This window comes from Aulostomus chinensis, chromosome 22, assembly GCF_037954235.1.
Source record: "Aulostomus chinensis isolate RoL2024-O1b breed Wild chromosome 22, RoL_Achi_v1.0, whole genome shotgun sequence".
NCBI classification, from domain to species: domain Eukaryota; kingdom Metazoa; phylum Chordata; class Actinopteri; order Syngnathiformes; family Aulostomidae; genus Aulostomus; species Aulostomus chinensis.
The window spans coordinates 14,771,431-14,793,221 of record NC_141341.1 but is presented as its reverse complement, the minus strand read 5'-3'; the positions used below and the strand labels follow the sequence as shown (position 1 = coordinate 14,793,221).

The 21,791-nt window shown below is 43.6% G+C and overlaps 3 protein-coding genes across 4 annotated transcripts in view; all 3 read right to left on the bottom strand.

Annotated features, from left to right (window-relative positions):
- rims3 (regulating synaptic membrane exocytosis 3) overlaps nt 1–3,951 on the bottom strand; it is a 36,587-nt gene extending 32,636 nt beyond the window's left edge. Inside the window, exon 1 of one of the 2 annotated variants that reach the window (XM_086193772.1) lies at nt 3,777–3,951. The gene's annotated coding sequence lies outside the window, so the exon portion shown is untranslated. The remainder of the gene's footprint in view (nt 1–3,776) is intronic. The other variant, XM_086193773.1, reaches the window with a different exon arrangement.
- A 2,513-nt stretch (nt 3,952–6,464) lies between these two features.
- nup42 (nucleoporin 42) lies at nt 6,465–11,454 on the bottom strand. Its single transcript, XM_086193005.1, has 7 exons — nt 11,215–11,454; nt 9,644–9,959; nt 9,479–9,567; nt 9,318–9,394; nt 8,461–8,547; nt 8,251–8,353; nt 6,465–7,921 (listed from the first exon to the last, which is right to left on the bottom strand). Exons 1-7 carry the CDS (start codon nt 11,366–11,368, stop codon nt 7,386–7,388), a joined length of 1,362 nt encoding a protein of 453 aa, XP_086049131.1. The 5' UTR covers nt 11,369–11,454; the 3' UTR covers nt 6,465–7,385.
- An 889-nt stretch (nt 11,455–12,343) lies between these two features.
- LOC147240959 (gasdermin-E-like) lies at nt 12,344–20,558 on the bottom strand. Its single transcript, XM_086192812.1, has 10 exons — nt 20,402–20,558; nt 18,689–18,914; nt 18,411–18,603; nt 17,207–17,384; nt 16,906–17,026; nt 16,461–16,595; nt 15,693–15,814; nt 14,669–14,852; nt 14,514–14,584; nt 12,344–13,866 (listed from the first exon to the last, which is right to left on the bottom strand). The coding sequence occupies exons 2-10, from the start codon at nt 18,897–18,899 to the stop codon at nt 13,639–13,641; spliced, it is 1,443 nt and encodes a 480-aa protein (XP_086048938.1). The 5' UTR covers nt 18,900–18,914; nt 20,402–20,558; the 3' UTR covers nt 12,344–13,638.
- Between the last annotated feature and the right edge of the window lie 1,233 nt (nt 20,559–21,791).

The following is a 21,791-nucleotide window of genomic DNA, read 5'->3' as shown; positions in this document are numbered from 1 at the left end:
GTTTGAAAAATGCAGTTTTAGCACCGTGGATATGTGAAAAATAGGTCAAACATTTACTGTAGTGAGTATAGAACAAATAATCTGCCATAATCTGTGCTCAAAATCACTTCTCCCATTAAAGACCTGCCATAGGTGCATGAGGGAGGAGGCACCAAATGTTTCCCCCCACCTTCCTTCAAAACCCTTGCTTGCACCCAAATTCTAACGCAGCTTTTCCTCAGGATCTCAACACCTTTCCTGACAGCAATCAAACTCACGTGATGCTTCTGCAGGGACAAAATTCACCTGACGCAGGACCCAAAAAGGCCCCTGTTGTGGTTCCCGCTACAGTCGGATGCAGTTGCAGTTTTAAGAGTTTAAAATTGTGCACATTTTGTGGCAAAAAATATCGAAGCGGGACATTATTAGGCTACCTGGAGCATCTGATCGCTGATATCTCTGATCCTGACATGAATCGTCACAACAACAACAAAAAAAACAACAACAAAAAATTATAATGCGGTTAACCTTTCTGTTGCAAAATAAATTGAGAAATTACTTTTTTTTTTAAAAAAGACTTTCATCATGAAATGCTTGGATTAAGCCTCCTTGATAACTATCATCAAATCCCCTCTCTGGAGAGTATCGTTTTAAACGCTCATTCACTCATCCCCAGCTTCCCCCATTTTACACGTTAATCCCTGCACAGCTGAGTTAGCAATACAATGTTTTTCGTCTCGGCAGTGAATCAATAACGTGTCCGGGATTTCAGCCAGCAGCTTTTTTGGAGATGTAAGACCCCCCTCATATCATCACTTATCAGCTGGCAGGGTTCTCTGTACACTCCGACTCCATGGGGAGAGTGAAGTGACATTCGTTACATCTCCCGTCAGAGCACAGACCAAACAAACCCTTTTTTTTGCTTGTGTTAATTTTCTACAATTTTGAGGGCGAATGAAGTCCATTTCCCAACATTTACTTTTCTTTTTTTACTGACAATAAATCTGTCTTCACTCCCCACAACCTGCTCTCTGTCCAGGTCTGACCCATCTCCTTGTTCTTCTTTTCATCTCCATCAAAAGAAGGATGAAAGTTCCCCGGTCAGCAGCAGCAGGTTGCGGTCGGTGGAGAGCGAGCTAATAGAGAATACAAAAATAAAAGGCCAGAGTGGCTGGGCTGGATAGAAAGTGGGTTAAGAGGGGCGTGATGGATGAGACTGGGAGCTTTCCTGACTCACGGCACTGCTCTCTCTGGTGACTAATGTATGAGTCTCTCCATCCCACCTGGGATGCTGGGAGCCAGCCTGGGGCAGAGTGGCACACCGGATCTCACCCCACTTACCATGCAGATCACCTGGTCCAAGCTTAAACAACCTGGGCTGCCGAGGATAGGGAGGGAGAGGGAGATGTGGGGTCAAACAAAGCCTGCCTCTCTATCTTATTTACTGCTGGAACTCTGGAAGTAAAAGTGTGCACTGAAAGGTGGTCAGACCCCACGGGACAAGAAGATAAGAGCTATATACTTATCCCCTTCCACGCTTGTATTTTTAAGATCATATGCTTTCAAACCATTTCTCTCCGTGTGACCTTGTTTTCAGGGTCGCGTTCGTGTCTGCGATTTAAAGGCATTTGTTTGACAGTTACAGCGTATGAGCTGGGCAACATTTCTTAGTCTTCACACACACACACACACACACACACACATAATATACACATATATGTATATATAAATATATACATATATACACATACATAAATAAATATAGTTATATATAAAATATTTACATACACACGCAGTATATTTAAGTAGTTCCCTTGCCATCCAGTGGAGGGCGCTCTAAAAGCTTCAATCAACTTGACCCATCGTGCAACCTTTGACCTATCAGTAAACCAAGCTAATCTTGCTTGTTTCCGAGCGGACAGTCGACTCTAAACCACACGCGAGGCAGAAGTTCAGGTTCTCCACTGTTTTTCCAGCCTTGTTCAATGTAAAACCTGCTGACGGCTGGCAGGCTAGCAGGCTGGCCGAGGCGCCGCAGAACGGCCGGGGAGCACCAAGTTTTCAGCCTTGCTTCACTGCGTATTACCGGGAACACTCAGCCTTCGCTGCCCCTTCACAACAAGCTGGTCGAAGCCATCAACATCAACATTAGAAAAGTAAAGTCACACAACTGCTAAGCTGTATTTCTGATTTTTAAAAATTGTGAAAATGAACTGTAAAAGAACATGAGCTAAATCATATAATAAAAAGAGCAGTTGTGTTGCACCATACCCGGTTCATGACAATCCATCTCGTGCTTGTTCTGCTATTCAGTCAGAAGCTTACAAATGTCATTCCCTAAAAATAAATTCGGTCAGACAACAATGTTGGTGGCATGCCAGACTTTTATTTGCCAGAGAAGTGAGCGAGCCAGTAACCCACATGCATACGATGGAGGTCATGTTTGTGTTGCCTGCAGCCTCCAGAGCATATCAGGTGTTGAGAGGAATTGATTTTCTAGAAGGTTGCTGCAAAGTCCTGGCAAAAAATAAATAAACGAATAAAACTAACACCATATCAGGAGCTTCAAAAGAAAATACGTTAAAATACATTTTGCAACTCAAGAGACGCAATAACAATCCACTGTCAACCAATCCACCTGTTTTCATGATACACACCTGCTGACCAGTGAGTCGTGCCTTAAAGTTGGTTGTGTCCAAGTGCACAAAAACCAATACAGTCTGTGTGCGTGTGCGTGTGTGCGCGTGCGTGTGAAGCTGACACAGTTCATAACGGTCAGTTTAGCCTTCAGCTCATCTGATTCTACCGTATCCCTCCACCAATATGAAATACATAAATATTCAGTCTTGTGAGCTGTTGGTGAGTTTAAAAAGGGTTCATATTTTTCTGAAGGATAATATTTCCATATGTGGAATGCAGCGTGTCTGGAAAATGGCTTATATGTTAATTGAGATATAGGAATATGGCTCACCACAGTGCAAGGTTGAGTCTTTTTCCAGCTTTTACTGTCTCATTGCTGTCTCAGTGGATTATTTGGAGGATCAAGTGCGAGCCGGGCGAGGATTTCAAGAGTTAAGCACATGGATAATTATTCTTGTTCTCCCTTAAAACGAGCCAAAGAGGGCCTGTTCCTCTTTTATATGAAGACCCTCTGCGAGCTTAAAATGTCAAAAATGCCCCCCCCCCCCCAAAAAAAGTCACAGGAAGCTTTGGAGCCTTGTCACGTGCGTGGGTGCATTATTTTGCATCCTCCACAAGTGGGGTGCACAGTTTGAGCTGAGCGCAGGACATTTCTGTGTGTGGTTTTAACGCCCGGCCATCTGATCTAATCTAACACCTCAGCATGTCCTGAGTGCTGGCCATGGATATGTGAAAATATGCTTATTCTTACTGCACACACACACACACACACACGCTGCACATATTCATTATACACACAAGCGCCATGAAGAAACCAAACTAGCAGTGCAGCCGACATCCTGAGGCACCTTTAACCTCTGACATGGCTGAACTTTCTCCCAAATAAATCAATACAGACAATTAGTTTCCTATTTGTAGAACAACATCGTTAAAAATCCCCAAAATAAAGTGAGAAAATAACCATTAGGACATGGAGCAGACATGAACCCAAGTTTTATAAACGCTGTAAAGGTGAGAAAAATATTCAGCTGAATCCGAGCATTCCTTCCTAAATAGGCCTGTAGATTGTTATAATGAGGGTAAATTCCCGACCACGCTTCTCGCCATTAGCTGCATTACCATCAGTGCATTTATTTGCAGAACAAAAGATCACTTACCACTTACAGCGAGGAGCGCGCAGGCAAGGTGTGGGTCGGAAGTTGTCAAATAAGGGTTTGCTTCTGTCGTATCTGTAAGAATGTCATCGTTTGGTTTGTGCGGTGCTGCTGAGAGGACGGAGGCTCGCTGCTGCTGCTGTTGCTGCTACTGCTGCTGCTCTCACTGCATCCAAGACGCGCCGTTGTGGAGAGGAGAGGAGAGGAGAGGAGAGCAGAGGAGGGGAGGACGGAGAAGTGATGCGATTACCAGCGGCTCTACTGGTAGCCTGGTGAAACAGCGACGACCTGTGGCCGGTTGGTGTAACTGCAGCTAGACCAAGCCGCCCAGTGTGGAGTGGGTCCTTGATTTTCACGGGTTTGTGTGTAAAAGCTTGTCAGAATGTGAAACCTGAACACTGCATCCGTGTCTGTTAACAGCCCACGAGACTGTGAATATGACAGGAAGAAAAACACAAAAAGACACAAAAAGGAAAAAAAATCCCACCTGAAGTAAACTTGTTGAAAAGGAAATGCTAGGATCACATGCTAATATCTATATTAACCATGTACTTTTTAAATCATTTTTATTTTACTTTATTTCTGTTTCTTGTCCTGGATGAGATGCTGGGATGGGTGTGCAAGACTAGGGTTGGGGGCACTTTGATTTGAATGAATTAAAATGCCCAAATTTTTCTTTTTTAACCAGAGCAGGTGTGTTATGCATGTTTTCTGAATGTTTTGCATCCCAGTGACACCGTTCTGTCACTACCGGGAACTGTAATCCAGAATGCGGGTCGGTTCTCTTCAATCTCCACACGATTCGTTATAATACGCTTGGATGTGCTCATAGCGACTCCACAATTTTCCAGAAGTCCAGCCTGGCATGTTTTCCTTAAATCAGAGCCGAAAAAATATTCACATATTATAAGAGTCGGTGAATTTCTATAAAAAAGTAGTGTGCCTTCCTGACTTGGAGTCCCTGGGTCACATGACAGGGAAGGTTTTGAAAAAAAAACATTTTTTTTCTATGAATTAAGTTTAGGAGTAAGAAATTTCATGTAAATGTCATATAAAACATAGAGGGCGGTATAAATGCATCAAAACAGAGGAATGTCGTACATTTCCACGTCATTTTTTCAATAATAATATTCATCAGATACTTGATATTCTACAGGAGCCACGGCTGCAGGCACATCTGGATGTGAGCTGAAGAACAGAGGATTGTACACCTTTAGAGCATCTCCTGTGTGAGCGTAACATAGAAGCTTCTCTGCAATGAGGATGACCACCACCAGGACCCCCAGGGACCTCAGAGGGCCCCTATTCAATGCATGTTTTGTAGTGATGTCAGTAGAAGCAGCATATTAGACCAAAAAACTGAATGTTTTATTGGTCTTACTTGCTATTGAGCAGTTGAAAGTGTTTTTAAGGTTCAATTTTATGATTAGCAAGGATGCCAAGTAGCGTGCATCTGGATACACAGATAAGAATCAACTCCAGGGAAAAATCACTTCCTGTGCAGTCTCTTGAAGCGCCTTCTTCTGGTTGAGTCTATCACAACGGTCCTGTGTGACCCCGGTCCTGATGTGAACCCGTGAACCGCGGTCGGACCGGTGCAGCTGATATACAGCACGTCACTCGGTAAGCAGCGAGTCACTGAAATACACATAAATCAGGAGCCTTGGATCAATGTCCTATTTCCCATAGAAGAACCACGGTGGCAAAACACAATCAATTCCACCAAGGGATTCATTGCTCCAATTACTAAGCCGTGTTCTCTGCTGCAGCAGCGCGGAGGCTTGGATCAACCCCCATCAAACATGGATACCAGCACTGAATCCGAATTAGCACATTGGCATTCTGGAGAAAAAGTGGATTCAAGTAGCGTGTGGAGCATCGGTTGCTGCCATCAGCTGATGTAGTAACCACAACAGCTGTGTAACAGAAATGACCACAATGTGTATTTGGCTACTTTATGCCATAAAAATGGTGATCAGGCGGGACGCTAGCGAGGGGCGAGGAGAAGTAGGACTCATAATTCAATGGATTGATCCAGTCAGAGCTCAGATATCCATTCAAGGCAAAGTAGATCTGAACAGGGAATTCAACACGCGTATCCACACACACACACACACCGATGGAAAATATATTATACATTATGACATCCAGTCCGTGTTGCAGGAGTCAGGTTGCAAACAATTGAATTACAGTGGCCTGGACATGTGATCTCACAGGAGGGCGAAGAAATGTAGGAATTCTAGGGCGTATGGGGCGTGTCCATACATCAAACAACATAAATAACCCCTCGCAGGACGGAAAGTAGGTTCCCTTTCAGGAATACCAAGGCACACCCAGGGAAAATCCCATTCATAGCCGATGTTCTGCACTTTTGGAAGTGAGATCTAATCGTGTATTTAACAGGACGTAATTGAATACCTGTTCAAGGCACTCAGGAGTGATTAAATGTTCCCGATCAAACGTGTGTGTGCGTGTGTGTGCATGTGCTGCTCTGATCCACACTGTGCATCTCATGCATATATTAAATAAATTCAAGCTACTGCGTGTTTTTTCTCTGCTGAAGGTCACAGGTTGCACAAATGCGCCCCCCCCCCCCCATTTACATGTTCAAGCCTATTTCAATTAATTGATTATGCAAGGATACACTTTTTCAACCATTTATCAATCAGTTGATTTGATTATCTACTACCAGGGGATGGTTAGGAGTTGAGAGACTCAGCAGGTGATCAAGGGTGACTTTTTCCACAGGATCGGTTTCATGGGGCAGTTAACACCTCTGAAGAGCCGTGAGTTATTGACGCACACGTGCTCTCTCCAGGAGGCAGCTCCAGCTCACTTTCACCTCTTCTTCGCATCATAATCTCTCCATAGGCTGAAAATATGCAGCGGTCAGCAGCTCCTGCAGCAGCAGAATAAAAAGATTTATTACTCGTCGTCTCGTGGTCCCACCAGGTGTTCAGTACCTCAGGAATACACAGGGGTCACCACTGAGTTACTCCACCTGGTTACATTTATAGAGGTACAGTCGTAGTGGTACATTCTCCTGACTGACAGAAGGAGTAACATTTACAATTGTATCCATTTCTGCTTTATTCAAAACCTTAAGCCTGAGAAATTTCTGTGTTCCCTGAAACTCTCTCACGAGCTGTTGAATCAATACAAAAGCCTCCAGCAGCTCAAAGCTCCTGTCTTGATCCTCCACCGACAGCTGCTGCTCTCCAGTTTGTCTGAGGAGGACTGAGAAGAGGGCGAGCTTTGACGGAGCGGAAAGATCCTGACAAACCCAGGGCACATTTTTGACCATCTTGTCATTTTCATTTTCTTCGGTTTACAAATATGTGTAATTGGTGTTCATGATACTTAATTTGCGCATAAATACAAAATCACATGCAGGTAAATGCTAATTGGGAAACGACTCTTCAACCTAAGCTCATACCCAGGAGGCCTCCAGGAGCAGCGAGGGGTTCAAGGCTGCGTTTCCACCACCAGACATCACGAGCTTTTAAAATTGAGAAATGTATGAATTTGCCTTTAATAAATGCCAATAAAATCTTATATGGTATAAATTGTCTCTCCATTCCAAAAGTTGTTTTATGACGTCTTCCTGCAGCGTCACACCACCAGCATGTCAGCTGGGGGGGGCTTCAGAGGAATCTGCCCCAGAGTGAACCTCTTTGCTTTGAACTGATTCAGTTCCTCTGAGCTCAGTTGGCTCTGGGGGGTAAACAGGCCATCCGACGTCACCCCAGCAGAGCTGGTTCCTGCTGGAGGGGCAGCACTTGACCCAAACCCTCCGCTTGTCTGTCCAAATATACTACTGCTGGCAGCAGCTGGCGCTTCAGTCCCAAAACCACTCCCGAACATGCTTTTAGTGTTTGTTGCTGGCGAGAAGCTGAAGCCCGAGGCAGACCCGAACCCTAAAGATGAGGCTGCAGGTTTGTTGGTGGTTGGGCAAGCGAAGGAGAAAGATGAAGCTGACGGGGCAGCGGAGGTGGCAGTGGAGGAACCAAATCCTGACGGAGGTTGCATAGGAGCCGAGATGGTGCCGCCAAAACCTGCGGAGGAGGCTGGCGGCGCCGCCGAAGAACCGAATCCACCAGCTGGAGCAGAAAAACTGAAACTACTGGCCTGGGTCGGTGCCCCAAACCCTACAAGGCCAAGAAAAGACACAAAAGTAACACAACAGTTTTAAACAAGACAATCAAAATCTGGGCAACAGCTGTTCACTCTTTGAACCTAACAAGGATGATACATGCAACACACTTGACACTCCTGACCATGACCTTAACCTGAATAAGGTCATGGTCAGGAGTGTCAAGTGGGTTTTAGACATACATACAAACTGATGGCAATGTTAAGCCCTGACAGACTTTTGCAGTGTTTTGCAACAAGTAGAGCGGTCAAACTGATACAGCTCCAGCCTGAAGTATTGAATTTGAAGTATTTAATTAGTAAGAAAAGCCCTCAGTGCCCTCACCTTTGCTTCCAAAACTAGAGGCAGAAGAACCAAATCCGCTTGCTGTCGTTGAACCAAAACTGCTGGAGGATGCCTGAGGAGCTGGATTGTTTAACTCTGCCAGCTGTGAAGAAAAACAGTGAGCATCAGTCTCATTGTGCTGTTGCTTGTCTAAAACTATAGATAAAGAGAGTGTGTGTGTGTGTGTGTGTGTGTGTGCGCGCGCCTTACCAAAGCTGCACGTGTGGCTAAATTCATTTTCTTCAGCTCTTGGACTCTGTTTCTCCACTGACTGAACAACTGATTGACACCGTTCACCTGGTGACAGGAACATGGAGGGTCATAGGTTCAGTCAACGTTTCTCCTGCAGGAGACAGGTTAAGGAGTCAGAGTACTACGAAGCAGGATTAGAGGATCAGAGGTACAGTAACTTCAGGGTCCACAAAGAGTTTTTGGTAATCCAAAAGTAAACTGGAAGCGGTGTACGTCACGGTGATGTCTTACACTGCAGGACTAAACTGCTCCGGAGCAGGATGAGAATTAAGAGCAATACATATACAAGCCCCGCCCACGACCAATCACATCTCATCGTTTTACAAGGCACCCATGTGCTCTCACGCCGTAAGACTTCCTCTCTGCTCCTCTTTCTGTAAGCCTGGGTGATTGACGAGAGCTACAGAACAGATGTCAGGAGCACTAACAGACATCAGGATTTACTTTATGTCTGCAAGACTAAACCGAGGGCAGTGTGGAAGCATGTTTCATGAATGAGGACTGATGTAATCCCCATCTCTAGAGGAGGATTGTGGGAGGTTCTCCTGATTCTCAGGACCCATTCATACAGTCGGCTATTTGTTGCAGTGGCTGTAGCACTTTAACCTGGATTATGCGTTTATGTTCCTCGTATTTGTGAAGGATTATAGCTTGTTCCTCTTGTGTGAAATGTGCACGTCTACATTTTGCCAGTTGGTGTGGAAATGCTGTTGATGTTTGTCAACCCAGGAAATGTGAAGATCCATGTATTTGCTTCGTAGTACCATCCCCCGGTGGTCCAACAGACACGCCGCTAACGAGCTAAACACACTTACGTAGCTCTGCAGGTCTCCTGATGCTCTTGCGGTGTAGTATTCCAGCCTGAGCTCTTCTGGAGAGAGATCAGTGAAACCTACAGAGAAGAGCATCGTTCAGGTCCACAGTCCAAACGGGACAAGAGTAATCATGCTAGTAAATGCACACGTGTGACGCCGACCAGATATCGCTGTCTTGAAGTTAAAATAACACGAGAGGTTCCACTGTCGTGAGCTCTCCCAAGCATCCATGTCCATCTGAATCATCTCCCTGCATGACAGCGACAAAGACATCAGACCAAGAAAAACAACGGGTTTTAATCCAACTTCCCAGAAAGCGTGCTCACAGTTTCTTGTCATCATCTTCATCACCGGCTGTTCCTCTCCCACCTCCTCCTCCTCCTCCTCCTCCTCTGGCAAAGGTGCTGGTGTTATCGAGCGCTGAAAATCTGTTTGAAGCGGAGAAGCTGAAGTCGGAACTCTTCACGTCATCTCGTCTCCCTCCTCCTCCACCCCCCCGGCCCCAGCCACTCCCTCCTCCTCCTCCTCCTCCTCCTCCTCCTCCTCGACCCCAGTCATCACTTTCTTGGGAGGAGAAGGACGATGGCTGGATGTAGCCTCCTTTCTGCTGAGAGGGATTCACCCAAACTCTGTTTCCATACCCTGAAACCAAAATATCAGTCATAATAATGTTGTTACACTCAAAAGCAGCAGTGTGTCAAATGAATACTGGGCAAGATTGCTGGTAAAAACAGGTGATTTGAGCAGGTGCTGCCCAATTCATGGAATCACAATCCCAGCATCAGCCAGCGCGATGATAAACAACACCACAGAAATGAATAAAGAATGCAATAATTAAATAGTACTGCACAAATGTGACCCATGGAAAGAACATCTAAGCAGCACCATGGTAGAATGTGGTATTTTGACATAACACGTTATATAAATATTGCACCTTCCTACAAACTGATAACTGCTGTGGGCCCTGAGGCTCGGCCATGTAAATGCCAATAAATATCAGGATTACTTCCAAATTTAAGCCCAAGTATGGGGTAAATGTTTTTTTTCTACACTGTCCTACATGTTTTCTGACAAGCTGTGTACTGTAAATAAGCTGAATTAATAAGTGGAAGTATTTAACCACTTTCACTCTAATGAACAAGTCACTGAAATGTTCTAAATGTCAGGTTTTGATTAATTTTCCAATTAATGTCCAGCCCTAGTTGATAAAAAGCATAATTTTGAATTCAAACATCTTGAAGTGTGATTATTTTGACTGATAATACAACTGTGACACGATTCACAGTATTCCATACAGTGTGCAGTCACATTGATTGTTCAGCCCTAACTGGATTACAAGAATCTCTGTAAATTGCATGAATATGCAATTATCTGCTCAGCTGTAAAATAGCTACACTGCAATTTTCGATTAAATTTCGACTAATTGTGCAGCCCCTATGCACAACAGGGCAAATAGGGCTTCTCACCAAATTCAACATTAATTTCCCCTCGATTTATTCATCTTTTTTTGTCATTAAATTTCGGAAGCTGGTGTGTTGTGTTGTTGAAAGTAGACTTACAATGAAGAGGCTTTCCAACAGTCCACTTTTACTCTTTAAGGTTTATCTCGAGGACAAAATGGCTACTGAAGCTGAAGTTACGAGCCTACGTAGGTAAACGAGGTTAATTCACCATTAACACGTCAGCGTGTAGATATTTTGCCTCCACGCTGTCCATACGATGTGTGTGTGTGTGTGTGTGTGTGTGTGTGTGTGTGTGTGTGTATATATATATATACACCGGTAAATATATATATATATATATATATATATATATATATATATATATATATATATATCCGGTGTATATATATACACACACACTCCCTGGCAACGACCATGCACATTGTCAACGTTACCTCCACCTCCTCTGGATTGTTGCGGCGCGGAGGAGCGGTTGTAGCTGTTGTATCCTCCTCCTCCTCCTCCTCCTCCGCCTCCTCTCGGGTGCTCGTTCCAGCATTTATCACCGTAACGACAACGACCCTGAAGAAAGAAGTTACACACCGGCATGTTTACGATTTCAAAAGCAGTGTTCCTCCTCTGGGGAGTTTCACATATTCCACCGCCAATGTTTTCCTTCGACACCCGCAACCAACGTCGGTCGCACTATTAATACGTCGTACCACGTGACAAATACAAGGAAACGCTCTGGTGCGTTGTTAATAACTGCCACAAGATGGCAGTATAGTAGCGTTGCCGCCATTTTGAAAAGAACGTTGCGTACGATTTGAATTGAAAATGAATCAATTACAAAATATGAAGGCAGAAATAAATTCGTAAATATTGAAATAACACCTCTCAACATTTAAGTGACACTGACTAAGAAAGATTAATTAAATTATATAAAATGAAACTTTTAACAAATGGCTGAAAAGGCTAACTTTTTTTTAAGTGTATTTAATTTTACAGGTGCTAGGAGTCATTTTCAGTTCTTTAAGCACAAGTAGAGACTGCATGTTTGTTTGTTTTCCATATTTAGCACATCTCAGGCCATCCACTCCTCATCTTGGTCAGTCACTGACTCAATTCAATGGCCCCTGAACTTGGATGCTGTGACTATTTGAATCCAACAATAATGTACTGATACGCACATTTCTACTTAATTCTTAACATACAAAGCAAAAAGAAAATTTCTTCTCCCTGTTTTTAAAAAAAAATAAGATATTCCCGAATAACGTCCCATTCAAGGAGAGATCATTTTGGGAACTATAAAGCATACATAACTCTTGAGAAGCTTTAAAATATGCAATTAATGTATATGTTTCATACACAGAGATTTGCATGAGCAGATAAAATACACACCCCTTTACACATGGGTGCTTAAAATAGTCTGGTATGAATATATTCTCAATACACCTCTCACAAACATTTAATCAGCAAGTTCACAACTCATCACACACACACTATCACAGTACCTGATGGTTACACACAAATACCTAAAAAGTACTCATGATTTTTCAAAATTGAAGAGACGCTGGTCCAGGAATATGAAGAGCTTTATTTGCTACTGAGGGACAAAATGAAACAGACATACAAAGAAGAGCAAACAAGAATACGTCAAACAAAACAGTGACATTGAGGCCGTGGCAAAAGCAGCTTCATAAAACATGAAAGTTCATGTGCAAACACAGATAAAACAACAATACTACACTTACAACTCTTTTGGATAGGTATTATATTATATTATCATAAATATCTTTAATAGAAAATATGTTTAACAAAATGCAGCTCTATTAAAGTAAACCCCATTATGGCAGTTTACTGTCACTTCAATGTTGTTATATACCATTGGCATGCATGAAATAATTGGAAAAAACATGAATTACATGTAAACATTTCTTCTCCTATCTTTTTTTTTTTTTTTAGCTCAACCAGTATCCATTGGAATTTTGAGATTATTGAATGAAAAAAAAATTAAACAGTTTTATCAAACAATCAAGCGCTGACTCCTTCATGGTTTCTCTTTTTTTTTTTACAAAAATATAGTGAATTTTAAATAAAGTATTTTAATGTGTGTGTGTGTGTGTGTGTGTGTGTGAGAGAGAGAGAAACAATGATATATCATCTAATTATAATCACAGTCAAATATAAAAATATAATGATAAAAAATAAACTATAGAGAAGAAGTTCACTTTACAATAAAGGAAGAATCAGACATAGTGAGGGCACATGCAGACTTTTGGGCCTCTGTGGACCCCCTCCATTCAGTTTGTAGTCACACTCACAGATGGATGAAGCATCAATCAATCAGGAAGAGTGTATGAAAAAAGATAAAATGTGTCCTAAAAAAATGTAACCTTTAGCTTTAATGCCATCATTAAATGTCTATAATAAATGTCACGTTAACATAATTTTATCTTTTCATCCATCCATCCATTTTTTTATACAGCTTATCCAGTAAGGGTCAGGGGGTGGGGCCTATCCCAGCTGACATTGGGCGAGAGGCGCGGGGTTCACCCTGGACGGGTCGCCAGTCCGTCGCAGGGCCATCAGGAGCAATTAGGGGCTCAGTATCTTGCTCAAGGACACTTCAACATGGTCACCAGGGGAAGTGAGGATCAAACCAGCGACCATTCGTTGCTAGATACCGGCCCCTACATAATTTTATATATATGATATTTATGATTCATTGTCACGCTTAAATTACTTTTATATATCATAATGTCTCGAGGGCAATACGTAGCGACCTCCCGGCCACTTCCTCTCCCAGCCAATCATTTTTGGGAAGGCACTTAATATGGCGGACAGGAAGTGGGGCGGCTTGAGAAAGAACCTTAACTTTACTCGCTGCACAACAAAGACAATCCTCGAATGCTCAGGTAGAGGATCAATGGGAGCGCTCCAGGTTTATTTCCTGTCTCCACCCACAGCTGGCGGGTGTCCCTGCTCAGCTTCAACTCGGTGGAGGCGAACAGCTGCACCGCCAGCTGGAAGGACGGGTTTTCACGCAGCAGGACTGGCAGAGCCTGGATGGAGAGAGGCTGGCTGCTCTGCTTTAACCTGCACATCTGGTGAGTGGGAGGGAGGAAGGAATGGACAGATACAGGAGAGACATTTGGAACACAGGTTTTCTTCAAGGTCAGTCCACTTCTCAAAGGGAGTGCATAATCAGAGTTATCTGAGCTAATGGGCTTACAAGAAAATAACTGCATTCCAAGAGGAGGTGGGAATTCCCAGGGTGAGAAGGAATACAATGAGAAAATCTCAGAGGAGGAAGATGACTTATTTACAAGAAGATGCAAACATGAGTCTGCAGCTTTCAGTCCGTCTCTGATTGTGAGTTAGTTGGATCGTCAGCTGAGGCCATAAGACACAAAATATTCTCGGCTTCTGCTCATCTAATTATTTGTGACAATCCCAGACTCTTTATTTTAGTCACAGATAGGTTTAACTAGAGGAAGTTTTATATTACGAAACCAAGAGAGTGGCGCAACAACTGGTTGAGTTTACGGACTGGTACGGAGTGTTATTTCCTTTCAGTCACAGTGAGCATGCTGGTTAAATCAAGTCCGTGCCATCAAATTTTGTTATTTCAACAACTGGAAAGGAACATCTGGCTGCTGTGAACTCAAATTAGGAGGTTAGAAATAAATAAAGCACAATCTAGACAGTCATCAGCTCAACGATGCACAATAGGTGAAGCAAATTAACAAACCAGTGTGTCCAACGCCTGCAGGAAATCAGGGGGCCTCTCGCTCATGAGGCTCAGAGCTTCATCAGGCAACTCTGCGAAAACAACACAAGTCTGCTCTCAACATTGCGGAAAATCACTGGGAGGGAAATGTGGGTCGAGCTGGAGTTCCCCCTCACCTTCCATGGCACTGACCAACAGAAGAGCTGCGCTCAGGGGAGCAGCGAGGCCACACTGGCTGATCTCAGTGGGACCGGCTCCGTCTATCTGCTCCAGTACGGCTGACAACAATGTTCTTTGAGCCTCTGACAGCTCCTCGTGGTGCTCCAGACTGAGTGTGTCACCACAACTCAACTCCTCCAGCTGACAGAGAGGAGATGAGATGAGAAGGTAAGAAAAACGACAAACAAGCATCTCGTGTTTGTCAGCGGTCTTAAAATAGGCCAGTTACCTAAGCATCTCCTCTTCTGTTGTCTTCCATTAAATTGAAGGACAAAAGATAAATAATAATAATACTATTATTATTATTATTATTATTACGGAGGATATTGGAGCAAAGCTTCAATTTACTAGCTCCATACTGAACTTCATCAAGGAGGTCACGTGACCACCAGAGTTGGTTCGTTAGCCTGTGAGCAGAATAACTCGAAAAAAATGAAGAGAGATTTGAAATGAAATTTCAAAGAACTTGAGGGAGGGATGTCAAGTCTCTCGTGCTGTCCAGTTTTTTGTTTTTTTTTTATTTGCCCACTTTTCAGTTAAATGTAGGACGGAACAAATAAAATCTGAAAAGTCAAAAGTGATCAAAATATTTGAGAGCTGTTTCTTTTCTGCTCAAAGCTTTTGAGGGTCACGGGTTTTTGCATCGGGGGGAATGATGATTGCAGTATTTCCGATATGTCCTGACTTCTGCACGACTGCAGATTTTAGTTTTGTGGTTTATTTCTTCATTAATTTTCCATTACAACAGGAAAAGAATTCAGTTTTTCATTTTAAATGTCTTCATGAACCTGACAACACCGAAATGGTCAGTAAGCCTAAGCAGCCAACGTTATGTGTCAGCAGCTAAAATCGATAGATCCACAAGGAACTGGATCCATTTTTCTTCCTGTTTCTAGAAAAACATCCTCAGTGGAGACTTACACTTCAGCATTTGCAGTCTTAAAAGCACCAACCCTGTGGTGACCCCTTCTATTCACTCACCACACACTGCAGACAGGACAGCACCACCCTGTCCCTCAGAGTCTCTTGGAGTTTCTGGAACAAGATACGGCGAGTCGACGAGGGAAGCTCAGCCAGGCGATAAAGGTCTTCCTCCTCAGATCCTGTCAGAAACGTCAAGATGGCTACGTTTGTCATCCTGGCTTGTCAGCGTCATCCGGTGACTTCAATCATATGATCCTTTATTTCCTCTTTTCTAAATGTGCTTTAAGAAATCAAAGGTTAATAGTTTGGGGTTTTTTTTTATTTCAGCAACAATGTTGACCTATTTTGTTTGAGTACGGAACTGAAGAGTGAGTTCGACAGTGCTGTGCTGTCTTAAGAATCCAGGAATGGAACCCTCCCTCCACAGTAAGATCAGTGTGATACACTGTATCTTTTATATTCCATTTCACACAACTTTGTGCATCTAAGTATTCGCCAGGATCAAATCCGCTTCAGAGTGAAACGTGCCGCCTTGGGACGTCCATACAACTGCTGTCGCACCATGTGATGAATCACTTCCATAAGAAAATATGTTGGAGGTCAAGCAGAGTGCTTCCCTTTTGAATTTAATGGAACCCTAGTTTACTTGAAGAAAAGGGAACTAACATCACTTCCAATTAACTTTTACTTCACTCCCCAGGAAAACTTGTGAGTGAGTGAGTGAGTGAGTGAGTGAGTGAGTGAGTGAGTACAATCAGGAAGGAATCTTAGGTTTCTGCTCATTTATGAATAACTAGCCAACCAAAGGAGGGAATGGACACAAACCATGTTGCAGTGCACTCAAAGGTGCTTGTCCGCCGTTGCACTTTCCATCCACCACATGCAAGGAATCATGGGAGGACCAGCGATTTATCATATCGGCCTCGAAACCTCCAATTTTGCCAGGTTGAAGGCATATTTCTAAAAAAAAAACAAAAAAAACAGTCAAAGTAATTGCTTAACATTCAGAAGACACAGATAAACTGCATATTGGCAAAAAAAAGAGGCAAAAACTTGCTGTGGAAGGTCAAAAGTGACAGTTGTTTGAGCGAGGATATCTGCCTGACCATCTGCTCCACTTCCCTATTTCATGTGTATTTTGGGCTTGTTACAATCTCGTATGTCCGCATTTTAAAGCAAAGTTATATCATAATTCCGAGTTCGCTTGTGGTTTATCCTCGTCACACTTTCTGGTGTTTACCTCATTAACTGTAAACACACACGCACTCACCGTAATGTCCATCTTTTTTAATGTCTAGTTCCAGGACGCTGTAAGCGATGACTGTAGCTGCAGGGATCTCCAAGGAAACATCACTATCAGCCTCGATGATATTGCTGTCCTTGACACAAACCTGGGAGTTTGTTTGTGATTGATTTAAGATCGGGGGGGGGGGGGGGTAAACAATAATAAATTAACAGACGAATTTTATGCTTCACCTTGAAAAACATCACTGAATCCGGATTTAATGTTCGATTAAATCCACGTAGTCGCAAGTCAGTCAAACTAAACGTATCAAACTAATATGTCTCACCTTAACTGAGCCCCCCAGCATGCCCACCAGCCCCAGAATCCCCTGGCAGGAGCACTGCTCCTTCTTCATTTGTGTGACGGAGCAGGAGCTCGTGGTGAGGATCCTCTCCTTCACCACCCCCAGCACCTCAGCCCGCTTCTCCAGCTGCTGCACCAGCACATGCTGCATGTCCACCAGCCTGCCACAAAAACAAAAAACAAAACACAAGTCACAAGCACCTCTTCTAAAATTATACTTAATTTTAATAATTTTCAAGCCATATTTTAAAGCTTTTCCAGCACATTATAGCTGTAGGGGCCGATTTTAAAAATCTCCCAACGACCAAAGATTAGTCTGTGGTGCTCCCTAAAGTCTTGGTGCCTTTACGTGGTACTTAAGGGATGTTGACCATTTTTGGTGTGGTTGAGCGGTCAAAAATCATGACATTTTTCACCGAATCTTGCGTAACCAATGACACCCAAAACTCAACTTATCAGACATGGGAAATGCTATCATACTGTATACTTCCATCATGTTACGCTTATGAACGCCAAACCAAAACACGACGTTTATCACAGATTCACGACCAGACAAACTTGGTGCACAGAGCTGAGCCGGATCTTAACTCAGTCTTCAGGTTCAATCACAGCTTTCAGATGAGCGGTTGATACTGTTGACCTGCCGTCTCCCTCGAAATATCTGACTAAAATAGACAAAAGGGGTTAAAAGTGAACCACAACTAAGTTTAACTAGAAATTAACTAGTGATTCCTGACCTTTGGCCATCCAATTTTTTTTTCTTCATGAATTTGATGTGAAAGTTTGTACAATATTTGAAGAAATGTCCCCAAATCTCTCCTGAGATACCGTGTTCATGAAATGACAGTGACCTTTGACCCTCCATTGAGTCCCAGTGAATATTTCCGGCAAACATGTAGAAATATTCCCCAAAGGAGTTCCAGAGATACCGCAATAAAACAACTGGGACAGATACCACACGCATGTGAGGCCCTTGCTTATGAAAAACTCATCAGCTCATTCATTCCTCAGTCCGAGCGGATATTTGACCTAAATTCAAAGCAATTCCTTCAAGGTTTTCCCGAGAAATCAAATAAAAAAAATCTCACAGGAAAATTCAGGTGTTTTCAAGGATGTCCTCTACTGTGTGATCTATAACTCAGCTGCTTGTTTCTCTAATTCGACTTCTTTCAGGAACAGCTCATCACCTGTTACTGGAGTCTGTTAACAGCTTCTTCACATCCAGTTCCTCTTTCCTCAGCTTCCCAAAACTTGACTGGAGCTTGGAGGAGCCCCGCCCCTCCAGCGTGACACCAACAGAGCCAGCGTCAGTGTTCAGCTTCCCGGAGAGATTATCTCCAAATGTCCCCTTGTAGCTCAGGAACTCAGTCTCACACACTCCTGCCAACACATGAGGCCTTAGCATACACACACACGTACACACTCAGGCTGGTTATAAACAATCTGCACGTGTGTGGCTACATACCACCACTGAGGACCTGGTCGCCCAGCAACAAGTCACTGAGAGTGAAATCTGTTGGTTGGTATTTGGGCCTCTGCCAGAACCAGATTCGGTTTCGTTTTACCACCAGAGCCATGGGAATTAGTTTGTGTGAGTCATTGATTCGGGACACATGGATGAGGCTTCCCTCAGGGTCAATCTGGCGGACGAAGTTGGCAGTCGCTTTGGAAAACATGGCAGCAGCCTAGAACTGCAGAGAGTTGGAAGAGACAGAGATCTTTAATGTGATTATATGCGGTCCTCTGGAAGGCTTTGAGAGAAAAGTCAATACACACGAGGTCAAGGAACCTCATGAACCTCTAAAGGTGATTGCCTGTTGAGAGTGTCAGCAACCCCCCCCCCCCCCATTTCCCCAAAGCAGAACTTGTAACCTAACACTTCAAATCGACAGTAAGCGGTGACTCACAAACCAAAAAGGAAGTTCTCCTGGTTAGCATAAGGTGACCAGGTGACCACACACACACACACACACACACACACACACACACACACACACACACACACACTATTTAAGGTAATCAGGCATAATCCATGCTGTCAAGGGAATGAATGAAGAAGGTTTGAGAGCAGTATCCATTTTGATTTGTAGAATGTTCACCAAGAGCAAAAGCTGGCATGAGGACAGAAGAGAAGCCACTTGGAGAAAATAAAGAAGGCAGAAAACAGGAGGGCTCACAATCCAGAACCAGTTCCCCCACAGACCACAACTTCTCTTGACATCCTTTCAGTGTGTTGAGTCACTCAGCATGAATTATTTAATAGTTGGCGTTCCTCCGACGGGGACCTTAATCTACCCGTTCTAACAGCTCGTATATGCTGTTTGTAAATGTTTTATGGTTCTTTGGTAAGTCGACCAGCAAACTCCAAATCACATGATGATGAGAGCAAGTACTTCACATGTACAGTTTTGTTTAATTAACGTGTTACACAGGATTTACAAGCATGGCTTGTTAATCTTTAAGTACACGGAGTGACAAGTGTAATAGGATGAAACCTGAAGGATGATTTATTACTTCCAGATTGACTCATTTTTGGTTCCTATCAAATTCCTCTCAGTAGTTCTCATTTTGAAAACTCAAAATATTACATTTGAACAGCAAATCATCATGACAGAAAAGGTGAAGGCAAAATTACATCGTTCCTGATGTAAAAAAGGAGAAATACTCTATAAAGCTACATAATCTGCATAAAATAATAGCAAAAGTAGGTTTGTCGTGTTTAAGTGGCTAATTCAGAATAAAGGTAATACAGTCCCAAAAAATACTTCGAAATGTAAAAATACAATGTCGAATACCTCGACATTGCAATTACATTTACTCTCTCTCTCTCTCCCTCTCTCTCTCCCTCTCTCTCTCTCTCTCTCACACACACACACACACACACACACACGAACCACACACGCGCATATTTCCCGGCAACCTCGTGTACAGTAAACTGCATCTCTGCCAGAAGACACGCGGGCTGATAGAATGGAATTCGGTGCTCACGAGTCCTCAGGAACAGCATGACTTGGATGATGGATGAGCCGTTACATAAACACAAGTACAAATCGATGCTGGTTTTTTGTTGTTGTTGTTGTTTAAAGAGGAAAAAGTTGTTGTTTTTTTTAATCGACCAAAAAAAACAAACAAAAAAACACAATCCGATGATTAAGTATCAATGAAGTCACCGTTTTACCTCAAATTAGCGTCAAGAGGACTTCAGGGTGTCGCGTCGTCCCTTTGGAGCTCGGGTCCGTCCAACTCCTGCAGTGTCACCATGCGTGAACGCAGAGGAACTCGTCCTCTCGCTGGGTCGTTGCAGGACTGTTGCCTCAGTCGGAGCTGCGAGGACTCAGAGGCGGGGAGCTGCCTCCTCCCACTCCCACTGGAAACTTAATTCTCATCATATGAACTCCGGCGTTTCTCTACGCGTGTGCGCGTTACAGGACATGAGCAGACTTGCCTCTTTGTTTTGTTTTTTGTTTTTTTAGAAATAAATTAAAGCCATGCCACAATGTGCCTCATCAGTGGTTTAAGAAAGATGCTCAGTGAAGCGCCATGGTAGTAAAGGGACAGTTCAGCCAAAAATGAAAGTTCACTCATCGTCTGCTCAGCCTCATGATGATGGAAGGAAGGAGAAATTTAGTTCGTGAAACACTGCTGCCACACTGCTGCCACACTGCTGCCACAGGAAAGCTTTTTGCAGTAATCTCCCAAAAAAGCCAACTGAATAGATACAGATTATGGAGGTATTAATGATTTTATTATACATAATTTTGTTATTTTCAAATGACAAAATTAGTCAATAATACCTCCATGATGTTCTCCAGAAGTAACCCTGAAGCCTCCACACACACAGACACACACACACACACACACACACACACACATACAACAAAAACATACAATAAATCTCCCTCTCCCCCTTGTAGGGTGGTTCTGTGTCATCCTCTAGCTCGGGGGTAGCTGAAGTCCCCCAGCACCTCAGCCCTGTTGTTCTCGACCACTTTTGGTGGGATGTCCCATTAGGAGTTGGGCTCTTCTAGTCCATACTGGGTACAGATGTTTCTGTACACCATCCCCGCCACTCGGCTGTGCCTCTCCATGTACACTTTTGTGGCTAGCATCTTATCCCCCGCTACTATGTGTTGGGTTGTCTCAGGAGCATCCTTACACAGCCTTCACCTTGGGTCTGATCTGGTGTGGTCGACCTTGGCCTCTATGGCGCTTGTGCTGCCATGATGAGTGCCTCTGTGCTGTCTTCAGTCCAGCATGTTCCAGCCATCGGTAGGTCTTCTTGACATCAGACACTTCCTAAATCTGGCGGTTGAACATCGCTGGTTCCATCCTCACTTCCTGCATGTCCAAGTATCCTTGAGAAAGATACTGAACCACGAGTTGCTCCTGATGGCCCTGCAATGGACTGGTGGCCCGTCCAGGGTGAACCCACCTCTCACCCAACGTCAGCTGGGACAGGCCCCAGCCCCCCCCCCCCCCGAACTGTAACGGATAAGCGGTATAGAAAATGGATGGACAGACGGATGGATGACTTCCTTGCTTTGCTTCCACCTTGTGGCTTCCATTAG

What these genes read in the sequence shown, in the direction of transcription:
- LOC147240959 (XM_086192812.1), bottom strand. Translation starts at nt 18,899, where the DNA reads ATGTTTTCCAAAGCGACTGCCAACTTCGTCCGCCAGATTGACCCTGAG. An exon ending in CGACCAGGTCCTCAGTGGTG is followed by an intron (nt 18,604 to 18,688) that starts GTATGTAGCCAC and finishes ATGTGTTGGCAG; the next exon opens with GAGTGTGTGAGACTGAGTTC. An exon ending in TTAACAGACTCCAGTAACAG is followed by an intron (nt 17,385 to 18,410) that starts GTGATGAGCTGT and finishes TTTTTGTGGCAG; the next exon opens with GCTGGTGGACATGCAGCATG.
- nup42 (XM_086193005.1), bottom strand. Translation starts at nt 11,368, where the DNA reads ATGCCGGTGTGTAACTTCTTTCTTCAGGGTCGTTGTCGTTACGGTGAT. An exon ending in GAAGATGATGACAAGAAACT is followed by an intron (nt 9,568 to 9,643) that starts GTGAGCACGCTT and finishes GCTGTCATGCAG; the next exon opens with GGAGATGATTCAGATGGACA. An exon ending in TAGCCACACGTGCAGCTTTG is followed by an intron (nt 8,354 to 8,460) that starts GTAAGGCGCGCG and finishes TTTTCTTCACAG; the next exon opens with CTGGCAGAGTTAAACAATCC.